Below are 13,689 nucleotides of genomic sequence, written 5' to 3'. Positions count from 1 at the left end.
GTAACTTTTGAACAGACAGTCGGACATTTTTGGACATATCATATAAAATTAAGAGCTCGTCGAGAGGAACATTTTATACGCTGTATGTATGCAGCAAAGTCTTATCGTTTTCCTAATATGTAAGCTTGAAATTGCAGCGTAATTTTTTTTTGCACTCAGTGACCTTTGACCTTGACTGCATAGTAAAGGTCACATGAATTAAAGATTATTGGTGAAGGTCCCAAGTCTCTACGACTTCTGGTTCTCGAAATACAATTTTTCTAAAATTATGTACAATTTTTTAAGGGGAATAACTCCTTATAAGGGTTAATAACAAAATGATTGTACATGTTCATTAATATAGCCATCTGTTCTTGTACATTTTACCGTTTTCAAATCGATTATATCTCTTATACTTTTTGAGAAAAATGCAAATAAAAGAAATTGTTTCAAGGGGATATAACTCTCATAGGGGACGATGAAATCCTATTCAGCCTCACATGGTAATACATCATGATAAGATCTACATTTTGTCCAATTAAGGTCATGATATCTTTAAAACCAACGAGGGGGGGCCATGTTGAAAAAAATCAATAAAAGGGAGATAACTCCTAAAGGGGATGATGAAATCCTTAACAGAGTCATTTGGTAATACATCTGGGTTAGGTCTACCGATGGTCGATATTTGGTCTTAATAACTGCAACAGAAAGAAGAGGCGGGCATGTCAAAAAAAAGTTGGAAGAAAAAAAAAGAAAAAAAAGAAAAAGAAACTAGTATCTCAATTGTTTGTAAAACAATTGAAAGGTCTTTCCTGTAAAAGTGATGTTTTCGTATTGTAATTTGTACGACCTTTCGTTTGATATACGACAAGCACACCTTCTGAAACTTTTCGCTTTTTACACTTAATGACCTCATCCGTCTACAGTTTTGAGATCGGAATTATGTTATATGGAACAGAGTAGATGAGCTTTCATTTGATATGCAACAACACCATATTCTAGAAAGTTTGATTTTTGCACTTAATTACCCTATCCAACTAATTTTTGGAGGTCGGGAAATTGATATTTCAAATGTACACATCATGACCTTTCATTTGATATACAACAACACTACCTTTAAAGAACATTTATTTTTTGCACTCAATGACCCCATCCAACCCATTTTTGGGAGACGTCAATTTGAAATTTGAAATGTACGCTTTATGTTCTTTCATTTGATATGCGACAACCTTACCATCTGAGAAATTTGAATGTTTGCACTAAATGACCCCACCCGTCCCCCTGGGATGAAAAGGGGGTTTACAATTTTCATTTTTAAGTAGAGTTTATTAAGACCTTCAATTTGATATATCAGATGACCCCATTTGACAAAGTGCAAATAATGATGCAATATCAATTATATAAATAGAAGTTATGAAACTTACAAAGTCAATGCAAAACTTGAAAATTTCAAATTGATTTTTTGGTGTTTTTTTCCATGGAATGTTTTTGGTATTTGGTCAAACATATAACTATGTCAACCTCTTCAATTTCTAAAACATTTTAAGTGGTAAGCTCTTGATGATTCAGAAATACATGCCTCCGCTCGAAAAACTTCAAACTGCATTATCTCTAAAACGACAATAGATATCTCAAATCTGTTAAATGATAAATGATCTACATTTGAAGGACAACATTATAGAAAAAGAATTGGGACAATTTCAAAGTTCACCAAGGTCACAATTAATCATCAAATATATGATGCAATACCAAACTTAAGAACCGGAAGTCGTAGAGACATGAGACTAGCACCATTCAACTCAGGACCACTTGACCTTTCAAATATCACAAGGTCAAGGTCATAGTATAATGTTAAGGTCAAGGTGAAATTTCATCATGACCTGACATTGACCTCAAAGTGAAGGTCTGGAATTACTGATCATCTTTGCAGTTTATAGTAGATTGATATCTGTTGCCTTTGAAAAGATATACACAAAATACTACACTTTTAAGAATCATCCCGTTGTAACTTTTGAACAGACGGTCGGATATTTTTGGGCTTATTATATAAAATGTAGAGCTCGTCGAGAGGAACAAATTATACGCTGTATGTATGCAGCAAAGTCTTATCGTTTTCCTAATATGTAATCTTGAAATTGCAGCGTAATTTTTTTTTGCACTCGGTGACCTTTGACCTTGGGTGCATATTAAAGGTCACATGAATTAAAGATTATTGGTGAAGGTCCCAAGTCTCTACGACTTCCGGTTCTGGAAATACAATTTTTCTTAAATTGTACACAATTTTTCAAGGGGAATAACTCCTTATAAGGGTTAATAACAAAATGATTGTATATGTTCATTAACATTGCCATCTGTTCCTGTACATGGTACCGTTTTCAAATCAATTCTATCTCTTATACTTTTTGAGAAAAATGCAAAGGAAAGAAATTGTTTCAAGGGGATATAACTCTCATAGGGGACAATGAAATCCTATTCAACCTCATATGGTAATAAATCATGATGAGATATACCTATTGTCCAAATAATGTCATGATATCTTTAAAAACAACGAGGGGGTGCCGTGTTGAAAAAAATCAATAAAAGGGAGATAACTTCTAAAGAGGATGATGAAATCCTTAACCGGGTCATTTGGTAAAACTGCATGATGAGGTCTATCAATGGTCCATATTTGGTCTTGGTAACTTTAACAGAAAGAAGGGGCGGGCATGTCAAAAAAATGTTGGAAGAAAAAAAAGAAAAAAAAGAAAAAAAAAAAACATTAGAAAAACAATAAGGTCTTTCCCATGTAGGGGAAAGACCTTAACTAGTATCTCAATTGTTTGTAAAACAATTGAAAGGTCTTTCCTGTAAAATTGATGTTTTCGTATTGTACTTTGTACGACCTTTCGTTTGATATACGACAAGCACACCTTCTGAAACTTTTCGCTTTTTACACTTAATGACCTCATCCGTTTACATTTTTGAGATCGAAATTATGATATATGGAACAGAGTAGATGAGCTTTCGTTTGATATGCGACAACACCATGTTCTTGAAAATTTGATTTTTGCACTTAATAACCCTATCCAACAAATTTTTGGAGGTCGGGAATTTGATATTTCAAATGTACACATCATGACCTTTCATTTGATATACAACAACCCTACCTTAAAAGAACATTTATTTTTTGCACTCAATGACCCCATCCAACCCATTTTTGGGAGACGTCAATTTGAAATTTGAAATGTATGCTTTATGTTCTTTCATTTGATATGCGACAACCTTACCATCTGAGAAATTTGAATGTTTGCACTAAATGACCCCACCCGTCCCCCTGGGATGAAAAGGGGGTTTAAATTTTTCATTTTTAAGTAGAGTTTATTAAGACCTTCAATTTGATATATCAGATGACCCCATTTGACAAAGTGCAAATAATGATGCAATATCAATTATATAAATAGAAGTTATGAAACTTACAAAGTCAATGCAAAACTTGAAAATTTCAAATTGATTTTTTGGTGTTTTTTTCCATGGATTTTTTTTGGTATTTGGTCAAACATATAACTATGTCAATCTCTTCAATTTTTAAAACATTTTAAGTGGTAAGCTCTTGATGATCCAGAAATACATGCCTCCGCTCGAAAAACTTCAAACTGCATTATCTCTAAAACGACAATAGATATCTCTAATCTGTTAAATGATAAATGATCTACAGTTAAAGGACAACATTATAGAAAAAGAATTGGGACAATTTCAAAGTTCCCCAAGGTCACAATTAATCATCAAATATATGATGCAATACCAAACTTGAGAACCGGAAGTCGTAGAGACATGGGACTATCACCATTCAACTCAGGACCACTTGACCTTTCAAATATTACAAGGTCAAGGTCATAGTAAAATGTGAAGGTCAAGGTGAAATTTCATCATGACCTGACATTGACCTCAAATTGAAGGTCTTGAACTACTGATCATCTTTGCAGTTTATAGTAGGTTGATATCTGTTACCTTTAAAAAGATATACACACAATACTATACTTTTAAGAATCATCCCGTCGTAACTTTTGAACAGACAGTCGGACTCTTTTGAGGTCAGTGTAAAAAATGTAGAGCTCGTCGAGAGGAACATTTTATACGCTGTAAGTATGCAGCAAACTCTTATCGTTTTCTTAATATGAAAGCTTGAAATTGCAGCGTAATTTTATTTTGCACTCGGTGACCTTTGACCTTGGGTGCAAATTAAAGGTCACATGAACTTAAGATTATTGGTGTAGGTCCCAAGTCTTTACGACTTCCGGTTCTCGAGATACAATTTTTCAAAAATTGTTTATATTTTTTCAAGGGAAATAACTCCTTATAAGGGTTAACAACAAAATGATTGTATATGTTAATTAACATTGCCATCTGGTCCTGTACATGTTGCCGTTTTCAAATCGATTCTATCTTGAATACTTTTTGAGAAAAATGTAAAAGAAAGAAATTGCTTCAAGGGGACATAACTCTCATAGGGAATGATGAAATCTTTAGCAGCCTCATATGGTAACATATCATGATGAGATCTAACTATTGTCCAAATAAGGTCATGATATCTTCAAAAACAACGAGGGGGGGCCATGTCGAAAAAAACCAATAAAAGGGAGATAACTTCTAAAGGGGATGATGAAATCCTACACAGCCTCATCTGGTAATACTTCATGATGAGGTCTACCGATGGTCCATATTTGGTCTTGATAACTTCAATAGAAACAAGGGGAGGCCATGTTAAACAAATGCTGGATGAAAAAAAAAAAAAAAAAAAAAAAACTAGTATCTCAATTGTTTGTAAAACAATTGAAAGGTCTTTCCTGTAAAAGTGATGTTTTCGTAATGTACTTTGTATGACCTTTCGTTTGATATACGACAAGCATACCTTCTGAAACTTTTCGCTTTTTACACTTAATGACCTCATCCGCCTACATTTTTGAGATCGGAAGTATGATATATGTAACACAGGGTAGATGAGCTTTCATTTGATATGCGACAACGCCATGTTCTAGAAAGTTTGATTTTTGCACTTAATAACCCCATCCAACTAATTTTTGGAGGTTGGGAATTTGATATTTCAAATGTACACATCATGACCTTTCATTTGATATACAACAACCCAATCGTAAAAGAAAATTTATTTTTTGCATTCAATGACCCCATCCAACCCATTTTTGGGGGACGTCAATTTGAAATTTGAAATGTACGCTTTATGTTCTTTCATTTGATATGCGACAACCTTACCATCTGAGAAATTTGAATTTTTGCACTAAATGACCCCACCCTTCCACCTGGGATGAAAAAGAGGTTTAAATTTTTCATTTTTAAGTAGAGTTTATTGAGACCTTCAATTTGATATATCAGATGACCCAATTTGACAAAGTGCCAAAAATGATGCAATATGAACGATATAAATAGAAGTTATGAAACCTACAAAGTCAATGCAAAACATGAAAATTTCAAAATGATTTTTTGGTCTTTTTTTCCATGGAATGTTTTTGGTATTTGGTCAAACATATAACTATGTTAACCTCTTCAATTTCTTAAACATTTTAAGTGGTAAGATGTTGTTGATTCAGAAATACATGCCGCGGCTCGCAAAATTTCAAACTGCATTATCTCTAAAACGACAATAGATATCTCAAATCTGTTAAATGGTAAATGATCTGCAGTTAAAGGACAACATTATAGTAAAGAATTGGGACAATTTCAAAGTTCACCAAGGTCACAATTAATCATCAAATATATGATGCAATACCAAACTTGAGAACCGGAAGTCGTTATGACATGGGACTATCACCATTCAACTCAGGACCACTTGACCTTTCAAATATCACAAGGTCAAGGTCATAGTATAATGTGAAGGTCAAGGTGAAATTTCATCATGACCTGACATTGACCTCAAATTGAAGGTCTTGAACTACTGATCATCTTTGCAGTTTATAGTAGGTTGATATCTGTTACCTTTAAAAAGATATACACAAAATACTATACTTTTAAGAATCATCCTGTTGTAACTTTTGAACAGACAGTCGGACTCTTTTGAGGTCAGTGTAAAAAATGTAGAGCTCGTCGAGAGGAACATTTTATACGCTGTTTGTATGCAGTAAAGTCTTATTGTTTTCCTAATATGACAGCTTGAAATTGCAGCGTAATTTTTTTTTGCACTCGGTGACCTTTGACCTTGGGTGCAAATTAAAGGTCACATGAACTAAGGATTATTGGTGTAAGTCCCAAGTCTTTACGACTTTCGGTTCTCGAGATACAATTTTTCTAAAATTATGTACAATTTTTCAAGGGGAATAACTCCTTATAAGGGTTAGTAACAAAATGATTGTATATGTTCATTAACATTGCCATCTATTCCTGTACATGTTGTCGTTTTCAAATCGATTCTATCTCTTATACTTTTTGAGAAAAATGCAAAGGAAAGAAATTGTTTCAAGGGGATATAACTCTCATAGGGGACGATGGAATCCTATTCAGCCTCACATGGTAATACATCATGATGAGATCTACATTATGTCCAATTAAAGTCATGATATCTTTAAAACCAACGAGGGGGGACAATGTTGAAAAAAATCAATAAAAGGGAAATAACTCCTAAAAGGGATGATGAAATCCTTAACAGGGTCATTTGGTAATACATCTTGGTGAGGTCTAGCAATGGTCCATATTTGGTCTTAATAACTTTATCAGAAACAAGAGGCGAGCATGTCAAAAAAATGTTGGAAGAAAAAAAAGAAAAAGAAAAAACGGAAGAAAAACAATAAGGTCTTTCCTTTGTAGAGGAAAGACCTTAAAAAAAAAAAAAACAGGAGAAAAACAATAAGGTCTTTCCTCGCGGAGAGGAAAGACCTTAAAAAAAACATTAGAAAAACAATAAGGTCTTTCCCATGTAGGGGAAAGACCTTAAAAAACATTAGAAAAACAATAAGGTCTTTCCCATGTAGGGGAAAGACCTTAATTAATATTGAAATCAAACAAAATTAATTTTGGACCCCAATTTGTTGCAACTGGACAACTGGGCTCAAAATCAAAAATCTAAATACACATTTAAATTAAGCTTATCACAGAACCACAAAAATTCAATTTTTGTCAAAATCAAAATAAATTTTACTCTGGATACTTTGGACCTAAACGTGGACCAATTCAACAGTTCAGCTCATAAAAGTACCAAAAGTATTCAATTTTTGTTGAATCAAACAAAGTATAGTTTAAAACCCTTTGGACCTTAATTTGGACCAATTTGATAACTGGGCCCAATTCAAAAATCTAAATTCATGGTGAGATTCGGTATACCAAAGAAACACAATAAATCAATTTATGAAGAAATCAAACAAAAGTTTAATTTTGGACCCATTGCACCTGAATAAAGACCAATTAAAAACCCGGCCAAAATCCCAAATCCATATGCACAGTTAGATTCAGCACATCAAAGAACACATTATTTTTAATTCTTAGGGCCATAACCCCTAATATGAAAAAATAACTTTCCTTTTGTGGTATGAAATTTTGATCCAATTTCATTAGGATCCATACACTTTTTATACTCAAGTTATTGTCTGGAAACCAAATGTCTTTGAAAGATGACAACATCCCCATACCAGTATAAAGTTGTATTGTTATTTTTGTGGTTGTATAAAATCTAGAAATTGTGAGTTTTATACATGTTTTTTATTTTACTTTTGGAAAATCTACATTCAACATTATGTTTAAAATATTTTTGCATAAAAAAAGTAGTATATAGTTATTAACTTCTATGTCATTTGGTCTCTGGTGGAGAGTTGTCTAACTTGCAATCATTACATTTTATAGTTATTCATGTATTATCAAAAGAATCATAGTACTGAAAAGTTTTAAAATGATCTAGTCAAAGTTTATCAGTGTTTTATAAATAATTAATCAGGTCTATTAATAACATAATCTGGTGTAATCTTGCTCATCATTTGTGCTAAACTTTGCACCTCTGATATATATATTATAATTGTTTTATTAGGTCATCTTTTAATCTCATAACGTTGGTTATACACAGGTATGGTCAAGGATATTAATCCTAAATCTGGCTTTTTATCAACTTTTATATGTTGATAATCTATTAAAGGAAAATATACAATTTATTCAAAGTTTTTCATTGTAAATACATGTATGTTAAATAGTTTCTATAATTTCTTAACATGGTTTTTTTTCTTCTTTTTTTCTTTTTAAGGTAGATAATAAGTAAATGTTTTTTGAGACAGAATTTTCTTATAATTTGATAAAATGAAGATTTTCCTATGCTTTTCCCAAAAATCTATTAAAAAGTATGGGTCACTGGCTATTTTTCAAGCTATGAGTCGCTGAAAATTGCCTAAATTTGGTTAGTTTGTTCATGAAAAAACACATAACAGTGCATAAAAAAAATTCTATGAGATAGAATTTTGAAATAAATTGTGAGAAGATAGGTTTTATAATATGTTTTAAGATAATAAAAAGAAAACATGGTGTCACCGAACTAGTTTTTTTGCCACAAGTAAAAGTAAAAAATTTCCCTATTAGCCCAGTATAAATTTTGTGCTAAAAGAGTTATCTCCCCTTAAATAGCTCATTTGACAAAAAATGATTTTAAAAAACCCAAAAGGTTGATATTTGTTAAAATATTTTGAATAATAAAATAAATTAGCAAGTTTGCTTTATATAAATAAACAGTCTAACCATTAAATTGCAAATCTGTTTCCAAATTTGCTGATTTGGGCAAATAATTAGACCGATTTTGTACTGTGATTGTACAAACCAAGATGGCGGTATACCATGAATCTACCTTAATTCTTTCAAAAAAGGCCAGTACAAAGTTCTTTTCATTCATCAAAAGAAAAAAGCACCCAGAATACAATTTTCATTTTTTTGAAATTTAGAAAACTAAAAAAAAAACATTTTTGCATGAAGCAATTTTCATTTAATTACTGAAACATCTCTAATTTAAAATTCTTATTGACCTAAATACATACTAAGGAAATAGAAACTCCAATAGCTGTTCAAGACAAAAATTAAACTATACTATAGCATATAGCAACTTGATCATAAAATTATGGAAATAACCTTAATACCATCCAACAATCATTCTCCCTCACTGTCATATAATGGCAGAAGTTCATTAATATTTTAAAATGTAATCCTAAATTAAGAAATTATAAAAATGGTTAGAAAAAAAGAATAGACCATTGATAGAAATCAAATGTCAACAAAAAAAAAACATTTTTAAGAAAATTTTGTTAGCCAATGATATTGAAAAATAATCTTATATTAGTGTTAAACACTACTTTATCAATTTATTCAGGTGTCAGAGTGGTCTGAAAACAGACATAAGAAAAATCTACATCTGTTGTGTATTTTTTTTTCTAAAAAGTACAATTTCAATACTTCTTAAATTTTATTATATATAAAATAAAGTAACGTGTTAAGAAATTCAAAATTGCAGTTCTGAAACTATCAGGTTTTGTTCAATTAAACTCTCTCTCTAATTTTATCATTACTTTAATTATTAATCTGATTTTATAAATAAATTAATCTTTCATTTTTATATTTTTATATATTTTACCTCAGACTAGTCACTACTAAATACAGTGATAGCAGTCTAAGAGTTTACATATTTACTAAAATTTCACTTGTTAACTGGTGATATAACAATAAAATCTATAATACAGTTCGAATTTTAAATAATTAGCTACTTTTAGTTTGACCCCAGTTGGAGCCTCAATTCCCTTCAATAAAAAGTAAGTTTTGATTGGTGTAATTTCCTCGAAGTAAACCAATCAAACATGATTTAACATCTGTCATTTAAAGAGAAACCGGAAGCTGATCAAAAAATGTAAACAAACCTTATCTTAATATAGAATGTTAACTTGATTCTGTTAAAGATAAGTAAATCGTAAGAAAATATGGTAGAGCCAATATTTGATTTTCAGTTCAGAGTTATTCTGATCGGTGACAGTACCGTTGGTAAATCGTCATTGTTGAAATACTTCACAGATGGAAAATTTTCAGACGCATGTGATCCAACTGTTGGGGTTGATTTTTATGCACGTCTGATTGAAGTAAATCCTGGTGTCAGGGTAAAACTACAGCTTTGGGACACAGCTGGACAGGAAAGATTTAGGTAATTTATCAATTAAGAGTAAGGAAAAAGGTAGTAGATTAGTGTTGCATAATGCGTAAATTAATGCAATAATTTATTCATCATGGCTGCACTGTGATGAAGTGCACATGGTCCATATGGATACTGCCATTGTTTTGATGTTGAATAACTGAATAATTATTTATTGGTTTATTTTTCTAAGAAAGAGAAAAGTAATCTTTCTAAATAATATATAAATTAACATATTTTTATAAATGTATTTTTTATAGAGTTGGCGCATAAATATATTGGGTTAGAATTAAAATACTGGCCATAATACATTAATTGACCCAAACACACTGCAGAAAGCATGTCGACAAAATGCTCTACAGAGCTAATGTCAGTAGTATTTCATGTAACCCGACTTAAAATAAATTTTCTTATATCTTATCTTAATTTAACTTAATACTAACTTGATATTTAACAATGATTAATTGTCAATGTACATGTCTATTCTCATAGATACACATGCTGTTGACAATTTTTACAGCCAATACAGGAGTAGTGGGCCCTCAGGACGTTGCTCTGTCAATCATCTTAATTGTTTTACTTTTGTAACACAATATAACAGCTTCTGAAATCTAAACACAACTTCTCAGATCATTAGGATTGTGTTATAATGTGACAGTGTAATGACCATACTGATAGTATTATTACTGTCATTTGGATTTTATAATTTTGTAAAGTCTGACTTATTGTGACAAATTTTAAATCTAGTAGTGCAATGACACCTTGTGAATGTAAATCCTTTGAACATGTTGAATACAATTACTCATTTAATGTTGAAAATAGGAAAAAAGGAAAGCAAAAATAAAATGTCGAAAATATACCTCAGTAAAATTTGACAAAGTAAGTTGCATTTGGCTTTAGTTCCACAACTTCAAACAACAGTGTCAGTGAAACTGCTCATGTTTTGTTTTTTTTTTGTCACAGAAAAGAACTGTTATATGTACATGTATATCATGTATATAGATACATTACTTGACAAAATACTTTGACTTAAATATAAATGATGAAAAATACATAAGAAACAAAACTTGACCTTGGTTTCAATTTGAATTTTTTAAATTGAAATAAAAAAATGTAAGATCCCCCTAAAAATCATTCATAAATTTTAAAGGGAATAAATTAAAGAATCCTTGCAATTGGTTCTAGTGTTGGCTATGACATTGTTTCCTAGTTAAACTAGTTTTCATTGGGGAATGTTAAATGTATTTAAAGGTCTTTAAAGAACATATATTTTTTTACCAATATGAAAAGAGGAAACAGTGTCAAATAAAAAACGTATATTATTATATACGATGTATGATGACATAATTTTGTTTACTTGCAGGTCCATTACAAGATCTTACTATAGGAATTCAGTGGGGATTTTAATTGTATTTGACATAACTAAAAGAAAAAGCTTTGAGAATATTACACAATGGTTAAAAGAGTCAAAAGATCAGACTGAACCACATAAAGGTGTATACTTAATTGTGGGTCACAAATCTGATAGAGATGAAGAACGACAAGTCACAACTAGAGAAGGTAAAATGTTTGCGGAAAGTAATGGACTGAAATATATCGAAACGTCTGCTAGAAATGGACAGAATGTGGAGGAAGCATTTCTTTTATTAGCCCGGGAAATACATAAATTGATACAAGATGACAAACTACATGTGGAAGACGGTTGGGATGGTGTAAAACATGGATTTTCTAGACCACCGAAAGAACCATTCCATGTTGTAGAGGGCGAACCAGAAGGGAGTGGATGCTGTTGATACAAATAATAAATAGGTGTAGAAAAGAAAACTTGATTTCTTTTAACCAATTGTTAAAAATAATGTAAAACTACAGCAATGTGATTGATAATTTCCTGCAGTCATTAAAGTCATAATGTGTAGTTTAAGTTCAATGTTGCTGTACATGCTGTATATGTACATATATCAACTCATATAAATTATTAAAATGAAAAAAAACAAGTTTAAGTGAACATGGTGAAACAATTAAATAAATCTTTTTAAATTAGCATTACATTTCATTTTTACTGAATTTTATTATTTAAGAAAAAAGAACAACATTTTCATCAGAAATTTTCAGGATTTTTGTCAACAAAAACATTATTTTTACATTTTTAGTCAAAAAAGTTAAAGACCATGAAAAAACTTTGAAAAAATGCACTTTAATGTACCTTGTCTGTGCTTTTATTAAATTTTAATTTCACACTTTACTTGCAGATAAAAGAAAAAATGTACTTTTTAGTCATCATGTTAATGTTGTTAATATTTTTTTTTAGAATATGTTATAAATCACTATCTTGTTAAGAAATATTCATTGTTTACATTTGTAAACTGCTTTTATCTAGATATCAAATATTGATTTAAATGTTCTGATTGTTGTTATATAAATCTTTTAATTAACCACTTGACCATAAATATAAATCATGTATCACATTAATCAGTATATTTTGCTGAATTTTATTATTTAAGTGCTGTTTTGTCTCAATATTTATCTATTCTTGAGAATTACATGTACTACACTATTTTACATATATTTTGGATACCAGTGTATTTATTTGCAGATTTATTAAACCTGTAAAATTCTATATCATTTTGATTTAATTGCGCTTGATATAGTTTATAGAAAGTTTTGTTATCATATCATTCTTATAAACTAAGGCATTTTTGTCACACTGATTTCACGAATTGGAAAGAAATTTCAGTCTCCATGGTCTTGGTATAATATTCTGATGCAAAGAATTTAGACCATGGCCAGCTGATATTTATTATTGACAATGAAAATTTCAGGATTTTTTGTTAATTTAAAAAGACCTTAAAGTCATAAGCATAAAAAATATTTTTTTTTACAATGGCGATATTAAAAAAATAAATGGAAATGTGTCCATGGTACACATTTGATGCCCTAGCTTGCATAAAATGTTATAAAGGGACATAACTAGAGAACTGTAAAAGTGACACCACCCAAATTTTAACTTGTGTATTATGGTAATAAGCATTGTCAATACTTTCATAACATTTGGTTGAGGCAAACTTAAGTTAGAGAACAGAGGCCTATTTTTGGACATATGTTCGAACAGATGAACAAGGGTAACACTTAATGATCTCTTAATCTAGCAGTGGGGCATAAAAAAAGTGTTGACATATCTACAAAGTTATATCCAAAAAAAAACAGGTTTATATTTGTAAAAGAAATATTGCTCATATATAGGGTCTTATTACTGTAGATTTTGTCTCACCTTGAGGAATTCAAAAAGCAAGACATAAGTATGCCGTTTCCAGCGGCATGGACGGTGGCAACAATGTATTAGTTTGTGATTAGATCTAATTTATGGTGAACCACAAGTGATAGGTCAATCATATTGAGTATTCAGTTGTATAAGCATTGGCACATCTCATTTCCATGGAGATTATGTGGCCCTGCTCCCTCAGTCATGGTCTATTGACTTTGAAACTTTTGATTATTTTACATGTATTAGTTTGTGATTAGGTCAGTTTATGGGGAACCACATGTGGTAGGTTAATGATATTTGGTATGCAGTTGTATAAGCATTG

At 30.9% G+C, this 13,689-nt stretch overlaps 1 protein-coding gene across 1 annotated transcript; it reads left to right on the top strand.

Moving 5' to 3' along the window:
- Positions 1-9,793: 9,793 nt before the first annotated feature.
- LOC139491135 (ras-related protein Rab-39B-like) lies at positions 9,794-13,120 on the top strand. Its single transcript, XM_071278548.1, has 2 exons — positions 9,794-10,117; positions 11,469-13,120. The coding sequence occupies exons 1-2, from the start codon at positions 9,900-9,902 to the stop codon at positions 11,896-11,898; spliced, it is 648 nt and encodes a 215-aa protein (XP_071134649.1). The 5' UTR covers positions 9,794-9,899; the 3' UTR covers positions 11,899-13,120.
- Positions 13,121-13,689: the final 569 nt, after the last annotated feature.

This window comes from Mytilus edulis, chromosome 10, assembly GCF_963676685.1.
Source record: "Mytilus edulis chromosome 10, xbMytEdul2.2, whole genome shotgun sequence".
Classification (NCBI taxonomy): domain Eukaryota; kingdom Metazoa; phylum Mollusca; class Bivalvia; order Mytilida; family Mytilidae; genus Mytilus; species Mytilus edulis.
Note: the sequence above shows the minus strand (reverse complement) of the source record. Positions and strands in the feature narration are given on the sequence as shown.